This window comes from Camellia sinensis, chromosome 11, assembly GCF_055761805.1.
Source record: "Camellia sinensis isolate YWXY chromosome 11, ASM5576180v1, whole genome shotgun sequence".
In the NCBI taxonomy this organism is placed as follows: Eukaryota; Viridiplantae; Streptophyta; class Magnoliopsida; order Ericales; family Theaceae; genus Camellia; species Camellia sinensis.
Window position 1 is genome coordinate 130,044,366 of NC_138971.1, and position 22,977 is coordinate 130,067,342.

General features: G+C 39.1%; 1 protein-coding gene across 1 annotated transcript; it reads right to left on the minus strand.

The window, feature by feature from the left end:
• Positions 1 to 57: 57 nt before the first annotated feature.
• Positions 58 to 19,168, minus strand: LOC114313517 (uncharacterized). The gene is made up of 9 exons (XM_082894784.1): positions 18,565 to 19,168; positions 16,037 to 16,144; positions 14,958 to 15,135; positions 9,513 to 9,872; positions 8,990 to 9,090; positions 8,731 to 8,825; positions 7,219 to 7,629; positions 945 to 1,582; positions 58 to 866 (listed from the first exon to the last, which is right to left on the minus strand). Exons 1-9 carry the CDS (start codon positions 18,873 to 18,875, stop codon positions 153 to 155), a joined length of 2,916 nt encoding a protein of 971 aa, XP_082750910.1. The 5' UTR covers positions 18,876 to 19,168; the 3' UTR covers positions 58 to 152.
• Between the last annotated feature and the right edge of the window lie 3,809 nt (positions 19,169 to 22,977).

The window sequence follows — 22,977 nt, forward strand, 5'->3', positions numbered from 1 at the left end:
TAAAAAGATCATAGAAAAATCATTACAAGTACAAACATACAGATCAACCGAAATAAGTTCAAGAAAATTTTCATTCATCAAAAAGCAAATACAAAGGAGGGGCCATAGCCCGGTTACAAGAGCAAAAAGTAACGAAGAAGAAAAGTACAAAATCAAGTAAAAAGGTCTTCAATTTCGACGTCAATATCAACTTGAACACCGGTTGCAGATGGAAGATCAGTCTCAGTAGCAATTGGCAGAACGATATCAGTCGATGGCTCAACAGTCAGATCTTCAACCGTTGCCTCCAACCGAGCTGATTGATCGTTGACTTGCTCGTTGACTACCGGAGTAACAGTTTGTTCGTTTTCATCGTCTTCATCATCTGAATCCTGCAAAAATTGTTCTTGGACCGAAGCAGCATATTCTGCTAGTGAGGCCGGAATGAAGTACTGTGGAACATTGTAGACCTCGGTTTCAGGCCCACAGCCGAGCTGTTCCACAGCACTCCTCCAGCCACACTTAAAGAATAAGTCCTTCGCCCCCTCACACTGTGGAATGTAGAGGCCTTCCGCCTCTTTGAAACCTTGGGCGTTGGCATCACCGACCTTCTTCTTCAGATCGGCTATTTCGGCGTCTTTTTTGCCTTCAAGTTTGGCCAACTCGCGCAAGTACTTGTCTTTCACCGTTGCTGCAATTTTTTGTTTTTCTGCTTCAGCCGAGCTAACAAGTCCGGTCAAGCGACCGTTCTCGAACTGTAGCTCGGCTATCTGCTTCTTGGCATGCTCAAGCTCGGCTGTCTTTGCCTCGGCATCTGCCATGGCATGCCTGGTTGTCTTGCGGAGCTCCAGCACTTTCTTATGTGTAATGTTGTTCTTCTGAATGGCCTGCAAAAGAGTAGTGACTCTCTTTAGCCGGATTGACAGTTGGGAAAAGTTAGACAAAGAAAAGGGAAAGCCACTTACCAGGATCATTGATTTTGTTGATGACCGGATGGCCTTCAGTTCGGTGTTTAGTTGTTTGTTGTGGTGCTCCATGTCTTTGGGAAGGCAAACACTCTTGGCTAGATTGAAAGCCATCAAGTGATCCTTCTCAGCAACAACCGAGTCAGTTTCCTGAATATCTCGGTTTTGAAAGGTAAGACTTGGAGCCCATTTGGAGGAGTCAGCTCGGTCAGAATACTCCGGTTGAAGGCTTGGTTGAGGGCTGGGCGGAAGAATGGTCTCATCGCTAGTCCCGGCACGCTTGTTCGCCCGAGATGAGGATGGCTGCTGGGATGGAAGGGCTACTACGGTCTCAGTCGTTTGGCTTGGTGGCGGTACTTCGGGTCTGTTGGTCTCGGTCAAGAGGGCCCAGACTCTGTTTCTTTTGGCCATTTCTTCTTCAGCAGTTAGTGGGATTAGCCTGATTTCTGACAAGGTTGGGTTCGGTTCTAGGGCCTCTTCTAGCAGAAAGTCGGTCACTCTCGCTTTTCGGCGGCTGCTGTATCTGTAGGTCGGCTCAAACTTTAGTAGCTTAGCCCAACTGCATTCTGGATACCGTAGTGCGGCGCGCAAAGTCGCTAGATTTGGGTAGCTGTATAAAGAATGGAGGTGGGCAGAATCTGCGAAAGAAGACAACTGTTAGTTCGGTTGAAAGATTCAAAAACCGAAATATAAAATAGCACGCAAGAAAACCAAAGTAAATATACCGGGTTCTCCTTTTTTCCAATTGATGCTTTGGCCAGGAATCTGGGCTTGGTGATCCTCAAAATTCCCAAACACCCAGAAAAAATCGTCGTCATTCAAGTCTTTATCCGGTGTGTTTTTTATTATTTTCTCACGACGACGGCGTATTCTAAGGTAGTAAACCCAGCCGTCTTCCTTCGAACCAATGGAGTATTGGTGAAAGATTTCGGCCAGACCGAGGTTGAGACCGGCTTGGCGGTTTAGTTCGGCTATTCCCATTATTATACGGTATGAATTGGTGGATAGTTGGGTTGGGCATAGTCTGGTTTGCCTAAGAAACTCACAAATCAAGGGTTGGACTGGAAATCGTAGTCCGGTTTCAATTATGGACAAAAAGGTGAAGGGGACAAAGCCTTCATTCCCCCAGGGTATGACATCTTTTTCTGCCAGGATACGGTGTACATCGTCAGGTATGCCATAATCCCTTCGGAATTCGGCTAGACCACCTGGCGTCTCAACTAGAAACCTATACTTCCCCATTTATTGTATAATTTATGAATAAATTAAAGTTCGGTCCAAAAAATTGTCTCAGTAGCTCGGTTGAGCGCGCAGAGGAGTGCCTGGGCAACCTAAGTCTGCAAAGTAGAAAACAAAGGGGTTAAGCACAGATCATTGGACCGTGCTACAAAATAAAAGTACAACAAATAGGAGCCCTACTTCGGCTATGAGGATGCTACAGGCTCTAACTCGGTTTCTGCAAGGTGATTGGTAGCTCGGTTTGAGCCGGGCTTTGTTAGTTCGGGCTTGGCAAGCGTCTAGATATCTCGGTTGTGGAAACGGTTCTGTTTGACCGGTTGATCGTCTAGGGGCAGCTTTCTGAGTTCCATCTAAAAAACTAAGAAAGTTGGTTTAGCCCCAAAGGCCTAGATCGGCTGGTGCTCAGGTATTCCAGTATGATTAAGTGCAAACTTAGTTCGATTGGTTACCTCGGCTAAGGTCTATCAAGAAGTGGTTTGACTTATTCAAAGTTACTGGTGTAAACATGAAGTGTTAGTCCGGTTACAAGCTGACTAGACTTTTACCTAGCTTAAACAGTATCCGAGTTCGGTTGTGTCATGATTTTGGATCGAAAAACTAGTCTTCTACAGGATATTACATATACTCATGTGTTCTATGGTTAAGTTTTTTCCATAAAAGTACAGAAGCAAAACAGAATGGAAAAATATGTTTCGCAAAAACACAGAAAGCAAAATACGAAAACAAAGTAAGATGTACAATACTAACCAGATGAGGAAGCAAGAGCTGAAGATGGAAGCAAAAAGCAGCAGATCACAAACTCTTTCAGAAAGACGAAGAATAGTGAAGAACACGAGCTCAGAAGATTGAAGAAGCAGTAGAGGCACAGAGAGGGAGAAGTTACAAAATATGGCAAAAATAAAGAGGTTCGTTTTAGGTAAAGGAAAAAGGGCGAGACTGTTCAAATTTCACGAAGTACGAAGACGGCGTGACAGCCGTCCTCAGTCAATCAGTGCGTGCCACGTGTCCTGGGAAGGAGGAACGATTCAGTTGCTGTGATTGAAGAGACGTTTTGACCGGACAAGCAGAGCCCGGTGTAAAATTAGCTCTGCTGAAAGGCTTAAGAGTTTTAGCTTGGCTGGAAAGGCTTAAAAACTTCAGCTTGGCTGATAGACAGGTAATCCCTATCATGCTGTGCAGATGGAATTAAGGGGCAATTGAGAGGGTAATTTTTGTGAAAGTTGAGCCGAGCTATGAGATGGTCATTATGGCCCAAAGTACGAAGGGCTGGATAAAAATGTCGTAAAGTTACTCCGGCCCAAGAGAGGTAAAAAATTACTCCGGCTCGAGAGAAATGTAAAGTTACTCCGGTCCGAAAGCGACTTGGAGTTAGGCCGGTCTCAGAGTTAGTCCGATCATGGCGTATTGTGGTTAGAACGGTCAGAACCTTTCTACTCGGTAGCTCGATCTAAACACACCATGGCTTGTACATGAAAGCACCGAGATAAGGAGGAGTAACAGGAAGAACCGGACTAAGGATAGTTCGGCCTACTCTGCGGCTCAGCATAGCCGTGATTACTTCGGTCATGTTGGAGTTCGGCCATGGTAAAAACCATCTCACTTGGTTTAAACAGTGAGGGGGTGTTGAAGGATAAGCATTATCTTTCAGGAGTATGAATCCTAGGAGGACTTTGCATGGAGGAGTAAAAATCCTACTAGGATTATGCCACACAAAACCTATAAAAGCTCACAAACATCACCTTGGGAGAGGTAACACACAACTTTATTTTTTGAATACACGGAGCTTTTGTCTATTTGTCAAGCTTACTGACTTAGGCATCGGAGAGGTTTCCGGCACACACCCGCCGGCTAGCTCACGTTTGTGTTTTCAGGTGATAAAGCGACGACGTACGGAGGAGCGCAGACTTGATCAACAGGATTATACGAGAAAGTTTATTTCTTTCCCGTACAGTTAGTAATGAAGTAGAGCAAGTGATGAGGTGAGGTGGCTTGGGTTGAGAGTTAATAGATCTACCTACAGCTTTGGGGTTGGAAGATGGTGACTCAGGACCCTGGTTGTCGATGGAAGTGTCCTGAAAGCAAGCCTAAGGGTTTGGAGAAAATGATAGCAGCCATAAGGGTCCACCAGTGTTCAAAATTTGTAGTGAAGCCAGAAGCATGCTTGAAGAAGAAAGTACTAAAGGCCTTGAAGAGGTTATCATTTTCCAAGCGGGAGGATGGATTTGGCTTCGGAGGATTCTTTAATATTAGCTCTGGATCCAATTTCCTCATGAGTGGTTGGGTGAAAGTAGGGATATGCATTGAAAGAGTCCAAATTGTCTGGACCACTAGTTGGGACAATAAGTTTCAAAACTGCAACAGGACATCTTAGTGGAGGAGATAGAACAGCCAACTAGGATGTATCTGCAAGTCAGGATGTGTTTCCAGGTTTTAGCCTGTGACTGGACTTGGTCATTAGTTAAATCAAAAGGATCTGTGGATAGGTATTCTAATCTGGAGGATGAGAGTTGACAGTCCTGGGATGGTCTGAGGAGAGCAAGAAGTCCTTTTAAGGGAAAATTGTAAAAAATGGTAAGATGATTAGAAAGTTGAGGGAAGGTTTGCTAACAAAGGTGAGAAAGTGTTCTGCATAAGAATGGTGAATTGGCCTCATGGTGTTAGGTTTTGGCGGTTGTACTTCAAGAAAATAGGCATACGACCAGGCCTAAAAGAGCCAAAATGGCCCTCACAGGTAGCAGAAATTTTCTTTTCAACAAGGGAGAATAAGCCCTTGTAAGGGTGCCCAAGAGGTAAGGTTCGAAGGTCATAGCTTGGCCATCCTGAATGCACAAGGCTAGGGGAAGATATTCCTTGGTAATTTTATACCCAAGACACAGAAAAGGAACTGGCAAAGCCAGACTAGGTAAAAGACAGTTATTTCTTTATCCTCGACAGGGGAGCCTGGTTTGCCTTTGTACTTTTTGGTGAATTCAGTATAGCTCATGTCAGTATTCAAGGTGAAGGTTACTTTTGGGGGTTCTAGTAAGGCATTAATTTGTTGGCCTAGGATGGGTAGCCCAGTCAAGTGGGCTACATCAAGGATGGTGGGGGCAATCATTCCAAATTTTAAAAATAATGAGTTGCAAGACTGGGACCAGAAGCATGCAACAGCAACAATTAGCCACTTGTCCATGTCATACTTCATGGTCGATAGTCGAATTACCTCACTGATGCCCTAGTGTTTCCACACCTCAGAGTCATGGGTTTCAATTCTTCTAACCCAGCTTTGCCATGAGGAGTTTGGTTGCCTCCAGGACTTGAGGGGATTTTTGCTGCTGTTCCAATTGATCCAGTTGAGTCTTGGTTGATTGAGAAGCAAGTTCTCACCTTTGGCAAGAGGATAGTAATGGGATAGCTCATCTGGAAAGTGTGATAGAAATGTGGGGCCTAGGGTTGCCTTGGCAACAGAGGTAGTGCTTGGAAACAGAGTGACGTCCAGTTTCAAAGGAGAGATAATGCTCTGACAGAGTCTGGAAACCGAAGAAGGTCATCATTGTTGTCATCTTCTTTGGTGGGCTTCGATTTCTTGGGTGCCATGACTTAGGGTTTTGAGATGGTTAGATTTCAAGTGAAGGTTTTTGAAAAGGAGAAGGACAGTTCAAGGATTTCAAAAGGAGGAGAATGGAAGTAAAGTAGTGTGAAGTTGAAAAGGTCAGCCTTTTATAATTTGTGATGGGCCCAGTGTTGAGTGTGAACTGAGGTTGCAAGTCATTTTCATTTGGGCCGTGGTTTCTTTATTTGGGCCCAAAGAAGCGAATTTGTTTAAGTTAAAAACATTGGTATTTATTTAACTTAAACAAGGGGGGCACTGTTTGCACCCATTTTTGTTGGATTTTGTCGACAGGTGGACCAATCAAGTAATGGCATGTGGCAGGGTCAAAATGGGGATCTTGCATCAATCAAAGGACAAGTGTCCCCAATGAAAGTTGGATCCTATGTGTGGAGAGGTCCAGATAGTGGAGCAGTTATTGGTAGGGAAGGTCATGGGTTTAATGGGCAACTTGCAAGACAAGTCACACACAAAGTGGGTGTTTCTCTCTGCCGAAGGAGGGCTAAAAGTGATGATACAGAGAGCTAAAAGTGATGATGGATACGTGGCATCATGTAGGGGGAGCCATTCGACAGGCAAAATTGAAGACTTAATGGAGCTTGAATCTTTGGAAATAAGAGAGGCAGTTGCAGCAATTATGCAGCAACAGTTGCAGACTTGGAGGATCATGGGGTCATGGGCTAGAGAAGTAAGGACAGCTATAAAGCCAGAGATTTGCAGAGAGATGAGGATCATCAACAACTTAACAACACATAGCTTTTAGACCTAGGAGTAGTTTATTGTAACTTAGAAGTAGTTTCTTCTGTAATTTACGGTTTGTAACTGGGTGAACTGTTTCATTCTGAAATTACTTTGTGTTTTCTTTGTTTACTTTGTTACTTTCAGTTGTTCCAAAGAAGTCATCATTCTTTTGAGGCATTTGAACCAATTCCACAATTGCTTGATTGTTCTTGTTTGATTGTTTAGTTGAAATTGGTGTTTAATTCCTGTTGATTGGGAGTAAGCATAATTTTTACTAACACCTGTACAAAAAATAATATTCTTTGGGATCTTTTAGCAATCAATCATCACTACTTCCTGCTTGAATTTTGAGTTTTTTATTTTTTATTTTTTTTTATTATTATTTTTTTTGGGTGGTAAAGTTGCATGCCATCAATTCAGTCTTAGTTACTAATATGACTCCATACTGATTTTAAACTAATCATTAATCTCTAATCAGCATTTCGTTGCTTTAGTCTCATCTCATCAATTAAAAGACTCCAACTAATGAAAAACTGGTGTCATTAATACAATGGAAACGATCAACTAATTGGGATTTTCAAATTAGCATTTGAGTTTTAGCCGTAAATGAAACCAAGGTGTCTCTTGGTATTGCAGAGTAGCAACAAGTTGAAGTTTAAAAATAACAAAACAGAAGACCAAAAAAGAATAGCAAAAGAGACTCACCTTTAATGCTTCCACAAGTGATAAGCCTGTTGAGAAATTTCCAGAACTTCATCAAGACAAGCCTTTCCTGCTCTGCATAAAGCTCTGTGATGAAGCCCTGCCCATGAGATGACTTAAGAGTTGTGTTTCCACTACAGCTTGCGGCAGCATCTGGAGACCCAACTGCCATGAACATTGCATCTTGTTCATCACACATCAGTGCAATTGTTGCAGGAGACAGTGGCCTTCTAGTTTGTGCATCGCTTCCATCTGATATCGAATCATCCGCTATGTCTGCTTGGTTCCCACTCAAACGGTCATCAGGAATAGCTGTTTGCACAATACCTTCTATTTTCCCCTGATGAGCGGAAGAAACAGCAGAATCTTCAAGCTGATCTCTTTCCACTTGTTTATCCATTTTTCGCTCTCTGTCTGAAAATGACAAATTAAAGTTCAAAAAGCAAATCTTGTGTTGGATGAAAGCATACAGGGCAGATCCACCATATTTTGTGTAACCTATAAAAAAAAAACTACAGCAAAATAAACAATAAAAAAAGAAGAAAACAGAAATACAAATCATCAAGCGAGAGACCTTTCAAGCTATATGGTGATTGATCATGTTCATACAAAAGACAATCCGAATACTGACAACAAGCATTGTTAATATCCGAAATGATAAAAGAAAAAAAAAATAAGGAGCAAACTTAAATGAGAATGAAAAGAAAAAACATGGGAAAAGGGTTTGTTTGTCTTTAGGGTTGGATGTACGAGAAATCAAACGGAAGGCACGCCTTTGTCTCATGGGCATTTCAAATTGTGTGAAATTCCTGTGTTGCATGCAACATAACATGGTACGGGTATTAGGCATGCAGTAGAGATACTGCCAACCTAAGTAGCATGTACACGGATATGTGACATGACACAAATATGGCACGGATATGCCGACACACCAATTTTCAAAAAATACAGGACACGACACGTGGGGCACACACACGAAACATATAATTTTACATATTATTATATGTCATATATCTAAATATAACATTCAAAGATAATAAAAAAATATATATAATATAACACTTATTTTACAAATTTACACTGTTTTTTCTTTTATTATTTTATCCTAAATTATTTAGTTTAAACTTATAATTAATTTCATGTATGTCTAATCGGTGGATACATGAAGTGTTCGAAGAGTGTCCTGGATCTAAAAAATTTTTAAAAAATAGGACACGTTTTGACGAGTGTCGAACACACGTCGCGAAGTGTCCAATGAGTGTCGGTGTCCAAAACGGACACGACATGGATACGCCACCTTCTTAGAAGTGTCCGTACTTCCAACTATACATCCACCAAAACAAAATTTGCTATAAGAAAGATGTAATCTCCACTTCCATTTAGAAGTCTTACAATCTTTTAGGATACTACAGCCAAGTCACTGAGTTATGATCATAACCATTTTTATCTAGCTATTAGTTATGATCAAAATGTAATTGAATGCAAAACAAGTCTGGAAAGTCTTTGTATATTGACCTGCAAGGACCTTTGTAGCTTCTGCAGAAGCTATGACCAAAAGTGAGCAAAGCTCCTTGACATCCTGTGATCGAAGAACATCTGCTAATGGAGACCTTCAATCATATGCGGCAGTACTAGTTAGTTGTTGAAAGCAAAAGGAAATAAGCACAACATAATTGAACAAAAAATGCACAAAATTATATCTGGCGTACATATAAGAACATTAGAATATTAACAAATTTGAATGGCTAAACCATATAACTTAGAAAATATGTACCTGTATGTCAATTTAGAAGATCCCATAGACGCTGAAGCAGTGCAAGAAACAGGTGCAGATAACAGAGACGAAGAGGTAGCAGAAGGTCTTAAATAGTTTTCCTGAGTAAAATAGGGGCTATTAATACTAAGTTTCTTTGCTAATGAAGATGGAGGAAAGGACAAGGAAATTTGAAATGTGAAATTTTATTTGAAGTTTGTGAGGTTCAGAAAATTTTCTTTACTTAAGGTCTGAACCAAAGGAACAGATAATGCCAAATCAACAGAAACCAACATCACTTGGCCACCCAAATAAGATTTGCAAATTGCATACATTCAGGTAGAAGTAACAATACAAATACAATCTGGGCTTACTGATATATGGCTACATTAAAGTTTTTACATAACCAATAACCTTAAAAAATAAATAAATAAATAAAAACTAAATCTAAATTCAATGTGAAAGTATAATTATTAAAATAATTAGTGTTTTATGCCAAAAAACCATATATGACTTATACTTGGGGTTACTTAGAAAAATTAACCTGTTGAAACTGTTCAATCCCAAGAATAGATTGATCACTGGGTGTTGGACCAAAAATGAGTTGCTGATATTTTCTCTTCTTGGAAGCTGGAGGGGTACCAAGACCTGAAGTCCCAATAGCCCCATTAATTGCTAAATTGGTTGCCTGTTGAACATGCGAAATGAAATTAGCATGGTCCCCATGGAAAAGAGCCCTTCTCTCTTCACTTCCTTCAAAGTTTTTGCAGTCCATGCATTTACAATTTTCAGAACACAGAATGTTGGCCTGAAAGCACTCGCAGTATTTCTTGAGACACCCTGATTTTTTGCAGTTACATCCTTTGTTGTGTTTTGCCACCACTGAAACTTCCTCCGCCTCTTCCTGCACTAGTTTTGAGAGTTTAAGTACATGCCAGACTTACTAAGAAAGATTGATGTTTAACCAAAACAGAAAGAGTAGAAGTTACAAGTTACAAGATACTATACCAGAATTATCAAATATCAATCCTCAATAGAATAATGCAAATTGCTTTCTGTAGAAACTAATTTTGAACCAGAAAGAAGTCCAAAGACTCCCTGAATTTAGAGATTCCGGATTTCTTAAAAAGGTGATATATTGCCGTACTTAATGACAACCACAGAGTAAGCTTTTATTAACAACATTTTATAACTTATGGAAAATAAATAAATAAAATGCTTTCTTGTCACTACCAAGTAACTTTGTACAAAAACTGATGTGGCAGGCCACAAGAGGTGACAGATATGTAGTAGCGGGAGCTCTACAAATGTCGGTGCCCAGTGATAACACAAATCATTGAAATGATAAGCATTTCTACTTCTGCCACTAATGGTGATCACGATGAATGTGATTGCTTAATAAACTGCCACAAGGTGATGATGGCATAAATCTTGTTGTGCTTGCGATAGCAGGAATTGGACTGGGCAAAGTTTTTTAAAACATGCCCAACATTCACTCATTAAGCAACCACATTTGTTTACATGGTTTAGCCAAGAGAGTTCGTTCTTGCTTAATTTGCTACATAAAAACTGTTTTGCTAAAAAGGACCCAAAAAAAAAGAGGAAGTCAAAACCAAATACAGAAATGAGAACAACTATTTGTAAAAAAAATTCCTTCTACATTTTGGGAATTGGCTTTTTTAGTGGCCTTTTTATGAAAAAAAGTGTAAAAAAGTAGAGAGAATGATTTGACAACTTGTAGTGGCTTTTTGGCTAAAAAACAAAGTTCCCAAACAAGGCCACCACATCTATTGCATATAACAAAATGCACCCACAAAGATGTTTATTACAATAATCATATGGTTTTAACTAATTCACTTACAAACTTTGGCTTCCTCAGCAAAAGCACAAGAATCTAATAAGATCAGGCAGCTTAACAAGTAAAAACAGCAAAGTCATACAACAAACTTCTCATCCTAAAACTATCCAATTTTGCTCCATATAAAACTTTATGTATTATTGATATGTTGAATTGATTGATTACAAGATTGATAAATTACAATTCCTATACAATCTATATATAGAAGAAAATGTGGTAGTAGGTGTAGTGGAGGTGATAGTGGGTTAGGTGAAGTGGAGTGTGTGGTGAAGTGGAGGTAGGTGAAGTGGAGTGTGTAGTGGAGTAGGTGAAGGTAAAGATGGGAAATTCTAACAGCCCCCCGCAAACTCAAGGAGGAGAGAAACTAACCAACTTGAGTTTGGAGAGAGTAACAAAACAAGAAAATACATAAAAATAAAAATAAAAAAAGATAGGAGACACTGCATGGTCGTGTCAGACCGTTGATGAAGACACTGAAAGGTGGTGCCATAACGTGGTAGAGGACACTGTATGGTGGTGTCAGACCGATGTAGAAGACAGTTTATGGGGTCATGTCGGACCGTTGTAGAAGACAGTTTATGGGGTCATGTCGGACCGTTGTAGAAGACAATGTTGTGACAGTTTACGGAGTCTTGCTGGACCCTTGTAGAAACTAACCGGAATCAATGTCGGGACAGTTTACAGAGTCTTGTCGGACCCTTGTAGAAACTAACCGGAATCTATGTCGGGACAGTTTACAGAGTCTTGTCGGACCCATGTAGAAACTAACCGGAATCAATGTCGGGACAGTTTACAGAGTCTTGTCGGACCCTTGGAAAAGCTAACCGGAATCAAATGTCGGGACAGTTTACAGAGTCTTGTCGGACCCCTAAAAAGTCGCACCCTCAAAAGGTGTGCCCAATCTTTCAAAAGGCGTGCCATCAAAAGGCGTGCCCAATCCATAAAAAGGCGTGCCATCAAAAGGCATGCCCAAGTCATAAAAAGATGTGCCAGACATGATGGCGAGGCACGTGAGTGCCTTGACTGGCGTGCCCGTTTGTCGGCTGGTGGCAAGAGGCGCGCGATGCGCGTGGCTGCCTTGGCTATTTAACCAAGGTTGATGCTGAGGCTGAGGCAGAGAAAAGCTGCGAAAACCCTCTGAAAAAAACTTCGTTGTGCTGAGAGAGAGAGAGTCTGAAAAACTCTTCGTTGTGCTGAGAGAGAGAGTCTGTAACACTCTGAGAGAGAGAGTCTGTAACACTCTGTTGCCTAGAAAATGGCTTCATCGTCTTCCCGCGGGCTGCTCACCCTCTTTCCCGACCTCAACGAGTCAACAAGAGAGAGAACTGGTGCGGTGGCCAGTGAACCTCAACCAAACACCGCTGGTTTTGCTCCATTGAACTTTCCGATGCAGTCGGTGGAGCAAAAAATGGCGATGCAAACTGATATTGAGGCTAATCAGTATACTTTGAAGGCATGTGTGGAAAGCATGACGGCGGTCACAAATTTGTCGAACCGGCTGCAGAGTAGGACAAATGAAGTGCAGCATTTAAACTCCCAGCTGTCTCTGCTCCAACGCATGTATAAGGATGCGCGAGCAGAGATAAGCGTGCTAAGGGCAGAAAACAAGGAGCTGAAGCGGAAGGCCACCGTGATGTTCCGATTTGGAGGTCCGCCATATGCTACAGTGGAGGAGTATGGGGGAGTGATCGTGCCCAGTGGAGTGGGAAACACGGAGGCAACACCGTCAAGGACCGCCCAGGACGGAGGCAAAAAAAAAGAGACCGGCGGCAGAGTAGGTCGGTGGGTGGCCGTCTGCAGAAAAGAAAACAAAGCTGTTGTTGTTGTGATGTGTTGTGTATTTTTTTTTTTTTTTTTTTTTTTTTTTTTTTTTTGTGTGTAAAATGTGAATCGGGGTTGATCCCGATATGAATAAAAGATGGTTTGGTGTGCAAAGCGATATGGTATGAATGAAATTTAAAAAAGAGTAAAAAATAATGTAAAAGAAAAATAAAGATGGTTTGGTGTGCAAAGCGATATGGTATGAATGAAATTTAAAAAAGAGTAAAAAATAATGTAAAAGAAAAATAAAGAAAGAAATAATAAGAATAACTTGGAAATCAAAATGAAAGATAGGGGAAATATTCACGTGGGTGCTTGGCCCATTTTTTTTTTTTTTTTTGTTTTTTTTTTTTGTTTTTTTTTTTTTTTTTTTTTTTGATTAAAATAATAATAATAATAAGAATAACAAGAATATATGAAGGAAAGCATGGGTGTGCAAATCGTGTGTTGCGTTGTCTTTTTAAAAAAAGGGATTAAAATAAAAAAAAAGAAAAGAAAAGGAAGTTTAGTGGGGAACATCAGTGTGTGAAAAGAAGTATTATCATCATTTTAGGCATATGCGGACCATTAGCCATCATCATGGGTTGTGTAAAACCCCATTAATTTTGAAGATCCAGACTTGTGTTCTGAAAGTGCACATTCCCTGTGACGAGGAAGTTTAGGCTCAAGGTCTGAACAGCCTTGCTGCCAATGTCCCAAAAGCAGTGGTTCTTTGCCAAGTGGAGAAAGCCAAGGAAGACATGCTTAATAAGTTGTACAGTTCAGTCAGCTCTCAAAGTATGGCAAGAATTGAAGAGTTGCTGATGGAGGACCAAAATGTAAAGCGCAAGAGGGAGCGTTGTCAGAAACAATCTTCTCTTCTTTCAAAGCTCACCAGGCAACTTAGTATTCATGACAATCGGGCAGCTGCAGCCTCCAGCATGCTGGATAGTGGTGGATCAGAAAGCAGTCCAAGAACCAGTGGACCCGGTGAGGATTGGAGATCTGCATTTGATGCGGCAGCAAATGGTCCCTCCGACTCATCTAGGTTTGGGTCGAATGGTCACAGTCGCCGGTACAGTGATCCCGACCAAAATGGTGACGTAAGCTCAACGTCAGGCAGCAACTTCAGTTCCTCCTCGGTCGGTGGCTCGGCGCCGACTAGGCCGACTCGGCTGAGCAAAGCCTCGAGCTCATTGCTCGTGATCTTTCCATCAGCGTCTTTATCGATCATCTTGAAGGTTTGAACGAACTCGAAGCAGATTTCGGACCAATCGCATGAGATCTCCGATGATTTCGAAGGCAAAACGCTAGTCGAAGTCTCCTTTTCGGGTTCGGATTTGCGGTGGTGGAGCGGCCCGGAGGTTGAGGACTCAGAGGAGGAGGAACCGGAGCTGAACGATAACGGGTCGGATCGTGAGACCGACCAGCTCTTCTTTGACCTGAAGAGTCTTTTTGGGTTGATGTTGGTAACTAGCTTCATAGTTCCAAATCAAATGGGAAATAAAAAATGCGAGAGAGAGTGTTGCAAAGACGAACACAGGGGGTTATGTGTAGAGGTCCGGCGGGCGGCCAAGGCGAGGCTGCCGCCCGCCGGTGAAACAGAATGAATAGGTTCTTAACCTTGCTCTGATACCATATAAAACTTTATGTATTATTGATATGTTGAATTGATTGATTACAAGATTGATAAATTACAATTCCTATACAATCTATATATAGAAGAAAATGTGGTAGTAGGTGTAGTGGAGGTGATAGTGGGTTAGGTGAAGTGGAGTGTGTGGTGAAGTGGAGGTAGGTGAAGTGGAGTGTGTAGTGGAGTAGGTGAAGGTAAAGATGGGAAATTCTAACACTCCATATGGAACACAAATGGCTGTTGATAGAGTCAAGTGGAGAAGAAGAATTCATGTAGCCAATCCCATTTAACGGGACTTAAGGCTTGGCTTGGCTTGGTTTGGTTTGGTTTATAGAAACACAAATAAGTAAGGCACTGCTCAAGCAAAACATAAAACTATCATAAATTCCAATTTAAGTTTTCCATAAAAGAATAATCAACACTTGGAATGATGTCACCATACTTAATGTGGTACACAGAAATAAAAAAAAAAAGGAACTTTCAACAGTTTAACTAATGGCAGCTGAAGAAAAAAATGAACCTTCTGATGATATATACTCAATAAAAAAAAATTAAAACGAATATACCTAGGTAACAGCTGATTTGCTAAAATCTTGGCCAAAAAACTAGCCAAGCAGCAAAGAACATAACTGTTACCACCTGAAGCTATGTAAGTTATAACATTGAATAAAATTAAAGAGAGTCAGTCTATATACCCTTCCATCCTGTGATTTATGTGGACTGTTAGCAATCTTTGGTCTGAAAGCATTTGGGTTACGCTCTAAGGTTGCTCCAACAGCCAGTTGCCTAGCGGCATCATGCTCAACATTATTGTGACAATTTGTGCAGTTGCAACCATCACAATAGATCCCCGAAGCAAAGCACTCACAATACCTGGTGTGGTGATTATTAAGGTTTGCATTGTAATAATTAAACTCAAAAAAACAAAATAAATAAAAAGAAAAAGGAAAATACGGAAGATGCACCAAAAATTACATCATCTAGTCAAATTATCATATACATAGGATTTTTTTTTCCTTTTCTGGAGGCATATAGATCTGATTTTTGACGACCATGCATCTAATGTACCATTAACTTGTATGATACTGGTCATTAATTGACAGTAGTATAACTAATCATCGATTGCTTAACCAATTGAATCCGAACCAACCATATTATAAAGGAAAATAAAACATCATTTGCAACACCTTTAGCACAGTAGATTACAATGATTTGGCATATCCAAATTTGTGCACAGCAATCCCATGTATCATCAAGACTCTCATACAAAGTTAGGAATGGAATACCCTTTTCAGTGTAGTGGATACTTATTTTTTATTTTACGCACATGCAGAAGAATAAGAAACTAATAATGCCACAGCACAGTCTCCTGCAAATAATGGTTCTGAAAAGCTAAAACAGGACAAATTAGATGCTCTTTTCAAGCAACCTACACCTAGTATTTGACAGTTGACACAACCAACTCTTTGGCTATTGAAATGTTTGTTCACCCATGGCCCCACCACAAAACAATTTGAGGTCCATCCATCTTCAAGGAAGATACATGTCTGCCGCTTTATCGGTGAAAGGACTAGAAATAATTTAAATATCATACTACAAGAGAACTACAAGGAAATGCAACTGCGTTAAGAGTTCATGTAAAAAGAAGTGAGAAAGCCATATTCTTTCTCTTTATATTGTGTTACAAACACCCCTTCATCAAGAGGGTGAGGTGGGGTTCCACAAATTGAAGCAGAGTAATAATCACAGTACATGCTAGAGGTAATGTGCTTACAACTTCAAGCATCGAGAATTTCTGCAATTGCACTGCTTTTGTTTCTTTGGAGTACCATCCTTTACTTCTGTGTTACAACGCTGCCGTGATTTTAGAGACTCTGTCATGCTGATGAAACATATATTTGCACAACAGTCAGATAAAATAGAATAAAACGTTTTAAATATTAAAAATATTCCAACAAGGATATTATGATCTCAAACAAGCACCATACAAACATGTTCATGCAGTTCAAGCATCTTTAGATTATAGTCATCGCTATGAACCAAACATTAGTGACACGAAGTGAGTAAAGAAACAATCAAAAACTAAGTGAACATCTGACCCAAAACAAAAAAGCAAGCATCATCCACACCAAAATTAATATTCTTCATAATAGGCATCTGATGAATAAATAATTTCACAGTTCTTACATGCTCCAAAACCTTTGAACCTTCCAACAACAAGCCCTATCTTCCAGCTCCTTTCGAACCTACTTCCTCCCTGCTCTAGCTAGTGCTCCTAAGGTTTTGAACTTTGCAAGAGTTTATTGTATTATAAACTTTATCAAATCATTTTGTTTTCCAGTTATGTTGCAGATTTTACATATAAGATCAAAATGAGAATTGACTCTTTTCATGATTTCTACCAAAAGAATGTGCATGATGTAACTTACCGTTATAAAAATCAAATAAAAAGTGCAGGATATAGATAGATAGATAGATGTCACAACTTCGCAATAATCAGTGTGTTTGATTTCAGTTTTCTAAATTTAGTTTTCTGAAAACTGAGTTTTTTGTTTTTTATTTTTTATTTTTTAATTTTTTTTGTTTTTAGTAAATATTTTTTAAATTTCAAGCAATTTTTTTAGTTTTTTAGATGCACCTTACTTATATGCATCTAAATAATAAATTATTTGTGAAAAAATAGTTTAAAACAATAATAAATACACAAAAATATGAAAAATGTACTGAATTTTTGTATTTGTTTTTGTTTTTGTTTTTTTTTTATATTTTTGGTATTTAGTGAATTTTCTAAAGATTTTTTTTTCACAAATATTACACTTTCTAAGTGTATTTATGTTAGGTGTGCCTAAAAATTAAAAACATTGCTAAAAATATTTAAAAAATTCTGTGAAAACAAAAATATACAAAAAAAAAAAAGAAAAAGTATAATTTTCTGAAAAGTGAATTCTAAAAACTGGTCACATAAGCGGAGGAGATTGATGCGGATGTGGCCCATGGGATTAAGGCATGATGGATTAAGAGGAAAAATGTGTCTGGGATACTGTGCAATAAACGAATACTCACTAGACTAAAAGGTAAGTTCTATAGAATGGCTATTAGACCAGCGATGTTGTATGGGACGGAGTGTTGGACAATCAAAAACATATAGATAAGATGAATGTTGCTAAGATGAGGATGCTAAAATAGATGTGTGGCAAGACAAGACAAGACAAGACAGAATTAGGAATGAGTGTATTCGGGAATGGGTAGGAATAGCACCGATAGAAAATAAGTTGAGAGAGAATCAATTGAGATAGTTTGGTCATATTCAACGGAGACCAACAGAGGTAGTAGTGAAGAGATGCAGCGACGGTAGATGGAAGTGTTAGGGGACCAGGTAGACCTATATTAACGTTGGCTAAAGTTATAAATAAAGATATGAATCTACTAAATTTGACTAACAAAATGACCCTTGATAGAACCGCAGAGAGAATAATGATTCATGTAGCCGACCTCATTTGATGGGACTTAGGTTTGGTTTAGTTTGGTTTGGTTTGGTTTGGAAAATGTTGTACAAACAAACTGTTTTAACATAATTTTCTTATAGACTGACGTGACATACAGTAATAAATTTGGTCTACACATTTTATTTTCAAGCTAAATTTCTAGGAACTTTTTCTAGATGCATAATATTGTTGGTTTTGATTTTACTAGTCACCACCATACCTATGAAAATAACATTTTCAGCCATAAAATTCATAAAAAAACATAATTGCATAACCGAATAAGAAATGATTTTAAAATACTCCTAAACATTATTTTGATAGTATTACAACTGATTTTAAAATATGAAACCTGATCTATCTCAATTGTAAAAGTTCATGTATTAACATGTCTATTTGTTTGAACAATAGCATTAATTTATTAAAGTTCTCTTTTATTTATGATTTGAGATGATAGATTTGTATTTCAGATTTTTAAATTTGTTTGTTGATTTTTTTAGGATAAGTTCTACAATGTCACCAAGTCGCCATTGCATGCTTCCTGCATTACTCATCAACAATCAGTTTTTCTTCCCCAGCATTATAAATTGTCAAAACATATTTCCCAATTTTCCACTATTACAACATTTTCTTTTCTTTTTACATTTACACTGTCATACATAAATCCATAGATTTCAAACATAACATCAATCAATATCAATATCAATATCTAAAATACTTACTTCGTTAAAACACATTCATTCATTCCACCCCAAAATAGAAATCTTAGCAAAAGGATAACAATCAAACAAATCCCCAATAAACAAATCAATGAACTCACACTACTGGCAATGTCGGCCGAGGCTGCGGCCGCCCCTGATGCGCCACACGAGGCATAATCGGCACCGGTTGTTTCGGTCTCGGTTGAATTTGCAACTGCGGCACCGTTTGTGGCTGTGACTGCAGCTGTGATGCTTGTGACCGTGCTAATGCTAGCAATTTCGACTGTAATTGCGCTTGAGGATGATCAGGCAATATCGCATTCGCCGAAGCCCTACACATCACCGTGAAATCGAGTTGTCTCGCAAGCTTCCTACCCGAGAAATCCGAGGCCTTCGCAACCACCGGTTCACTTTGCTCCATCGCTTTCATTACACAAACCCTTAGGATTCGCTTTCGATTACCGCAAAACCCTAAACAACGCTCACAAATTCAAAAAATTCACACAATTTTTTAAAATTTTTGAAAAAAAAACACAAATGGAGAGATTGTGTAGCTATAGAGCTCGGTCTTTCGCCGGAATCTGACACATTCGTCGGAAAATGTTCGAGACTGATCGGAATCTGACAACTCCGGCGTTGTACGGAAGGCGCATTGAATGAGGTTTGGGGAAGAGAGAGAGAGCTGAGTGATGAGTGATGAGGCTACACTCTGTTCTCTCTCCCTCTTCGACCTTTTGAAATTCAATTTCGTAAAAAAATGGACGCTTGGATGAGGAGTAGTGGATGATCGGGCGATCGAAATTGAAAATGGAATGTGGACGACTGGGATTCGGTAAAAGAGGGGGATGTTGGTCAACAGCCGTCGGATTGAGAAAGCGATGTGAGTGTTTTTGGAAGATTAATCAGCCGTCGGATGGGGGCTTAAATATTTTGGTTTCGATTTCTTGTACACGTGTACGGCTATAGATTATTTGAAGACATTTAGCCATTTAAATTTTGGATAATTACAGTTCACACTGCTAGAAACTTTTGATAATGACAAAGATACCCTTAAGTTTGTAGATAATGACAAAGATACCCTTAAGTTTGTAAAATAAGATAGTAATGTTGTTTGGCAAAATTTACTGTTTACAATTTTTATGTACAAAAAACAATAAAAAAAAAATATTTACCTACATTTGGTTTGATAATTTAAAATTAATTTGGTAACATAAAGAATACTTATCATTATTACATTATTTTATTTTTTGTAAGGCCAAAAATAATTTTTAAAATTTAAAAATATCTTTTTAATAGTCTTTTTTAGGAAAAATTACCCATAAATCCTAAGTGGAGGAAAGTTGAACCATTTGATCGTGAGAGTTTTCTTATAAACCAATTAGTCTCATTTTTTTTTGGTAAGTGTTATTTAGATTGGTTTAATTTTATTTTGATTTTACCTTGTTGTCCTTGATGTGATTGTGTTTCCCTAATTGATTGATTCATATTTGGAGAGGATAAGGAAATGTTATACCACCATTAATTTATCATAAGTTTTAGCGTCTGTGTAGTAATATGAGTTTCCAATTTCATTAATGTTGTTTACGTCAATGATTAATTCGTAACGTGGGTTTAGTAACATTATACATCACGTTAAACTACTTAACCCTCCTTATTCTACAAATGACACTTACAATCCAAATTACCATACTGTGATATATACCCCATCAAAAACAGATGAACTATCCCCTTGTTCCTATAATATCAAAAAACATAACACAACTGTTGACAACGTAAACACATCCCGAATGAGAAAGTTTGAGCTTTTGGTAATGAAGTGGGTTTTGAGTTTTTGATAAAATTGTTTATGATATTGCCTAGTTAGTAAAGTGGGTTTAGCAATAGAAGAATTATTTCATTCTCTCTATAATTTCAAAAAACACTCCACATCTGCAGCTAATGTGAATGCTCCTACACAGCAAACCCAACCACTAATTACCATAACCAATTAACCCTATCGAACAACAAAACAGTGGAATCCAAACTACCATTACTACCACATTTCAAGTAACCACTTTAAATCAAACACATTTCTCAAACACATCAACATCAAAACCCCCCAAATCATTCAAACAACATGAACCTGAATGTAGTGACCTTCATCTTCATCTTAGTAATGTTCATATGCATTTGCATGTTTTGTTTGTTAAGCTTGCACTTGTGGTTTTGACTTGATTTGCCTAAAGTAAGGTTTCCGTCTTGTTTTATACCTATGTATTTTGACTTGAGTATTGTTTGTACGTTTTGTCCTTTGCTTAGTGTGTGTAGCCGAGGTCATCTTAAGCCTAGGTCGCGCCTTTGGACCTTTTACACCTAGGACCATCTTGGAACCACTTTGGCTGACCTCTACCTTCACCCTGACATATTGGCCGAGATGTCATCATCTAGGGCGAGGTGTGCATCACTGAGGCCGAGATATGTATCATCTAAGCCGAGATGTTATCCTTTAGGTATTTTAGATCTTTGATCCCTGCACCTGGTGATCTCGTTCCTGGACTGGTATGACCTAGACCGAGGTGTGGCACATCTAGGCCGAGGTGTGGCATAGCTAGGCCAAGTGTTATCCTTCCTAGCCGAGATCATTGAGACCTTACTTGCCGAAGCCTTGTCCTAATCCGAGGTCCTTACCTACCAGAGTGTCCATGTCACCTTACTTGTTGAACACCCTTTGTCATGCTCTTGTCTTGTCATTCAGTCACCTTTTTGAGGAAACCTAATCCGATAGTGCTACGTGCCCCAGCAGGAGGTTAAGTCAGCCGGCAGTGGGAGAAAACATATCATTGTGTGTCATATTTTTCATGGTAGAGAGAGAAGCTCTAGAAAGAAGATGAAGAAGTTCTTAGAGTGAGAATAGATTTCCAAGCTTGATCCTTAGAGTTTGAACCGTTGGATTTGTGTTTTGAGGTTAGATTCTTGTTTTGCTCTTGTTGTTCTTTATGTTCATCTAACTACATTGTATGATCTAGCATGATTCATGAGCCATGCATTGCTTTGAAATTCGGTTTTAGAAAGAGAAGATGATGTTCTTGTGTTCTTGAAAGAAAACCATGTTTTGATCCAAAAGTTTGTATCAAGATCCATATTTTTGTGTTTGTTTTCATAAGATCTTCAAGTATGGGTGCCCAGGTCCATGTTTTCGAACTTATCTCATGAAATCTCAGATTTTGAATAAAGAAGTTATGATTTTAACATTCATGTTCGTCATGTTCTTGTCCTTCATGTTCTTCGAAGGGAAACCCAGGTTTTCCCGACTTCATTTCCTCGAATGTGGCCGTTGGGACCATACCTCGGCCAAGACCTAGTTAGTACCCAGCATGTTTTCCTCGAGATTAAAAACAGTGTTTTAACTTCCAGCATGTTTTGCTTTGGCTTGACTTGGTTTTGAAAGAGATGCCGAGATCATTTTCTGTCATGTAAAGCTTGTTCTAAGGATGCATTTCATATCCATCTTTGAGCATCTCTTCTTGTCCTATTGAAATGCATTCAATGGAATTTATTATGTACTTGTAGGCCTTGGATCCTTGCTTGTAACCCCCACACCCGAAGAGCTATGTGAGTGGTATTTTTAATAAAGTTATGCTATAAAGTTTTGATAAAGCTTTGTTTTGTTTTGGAAAAGTATTTGATCAAGCATGAATGATTGTCCCTAGTTTTGTATCTAGTATTATATTCGTTTTGATGACATTCTGGGAAAGTCCTTAGTGCCAGGGGACTATAATGCAACTGTACCCTTGTTTTGAAAGTCCTTAGTGCCAGGGGACTATAATGCAACTGCACCCTTGTTTTGAAAGTCCTTAGTGCCAGGGGATTATAATGCAACTGCACCCTTATTTTGCCACCGACGGTTTACCTCGTGGGTTTGTTTGTCCGGAATGTCATCCCTTGTACTATATTGATACTAGTAAGTATCCCTTGAAGCTTTGAAAGATTTGACAGATGGACTTGGTTCAGCTTTTGATTTTGTACGAGATATGTTATGTATTGTTTGACAAAGATCTTGAATATCAGTCATACAAACCTTTATTTCTGATATCATTCACTGGGTATCCAAGCTCATCCTATATATATATATATAAGTGATGAGCAGGAGGGCGGTGACGCCTAGATGTGTTTTGCCTGATGTTTGGATTCATACTTTTGCTAGCATCTTGAAGATTATGCTTCTTGGCTTTGTAATTCACATTTTTTGTATATATCGGCTTGAGAAGCCTTTTGATCAAGATGTAATATGTACCTTATTTTTATTTGTATTCGAGTTATAGACTATGTTAAGATGTATGCCATTTCATTTAATCTATGCACAGCTCTTATAGACTAATTAGATTCAAATATATTGCTTCCGCACTTGTAAGCCCCATATGTATACTCTGTTTGTGTGTGAATCCTTGTCAGTTGGCCTTTGGTAATCTCGGATTACTGGCCATTACGACACCATTCTACTATGGGCAAAATGGGTCGTGACACTGAACCGACCATCAACACTACACAAAAAC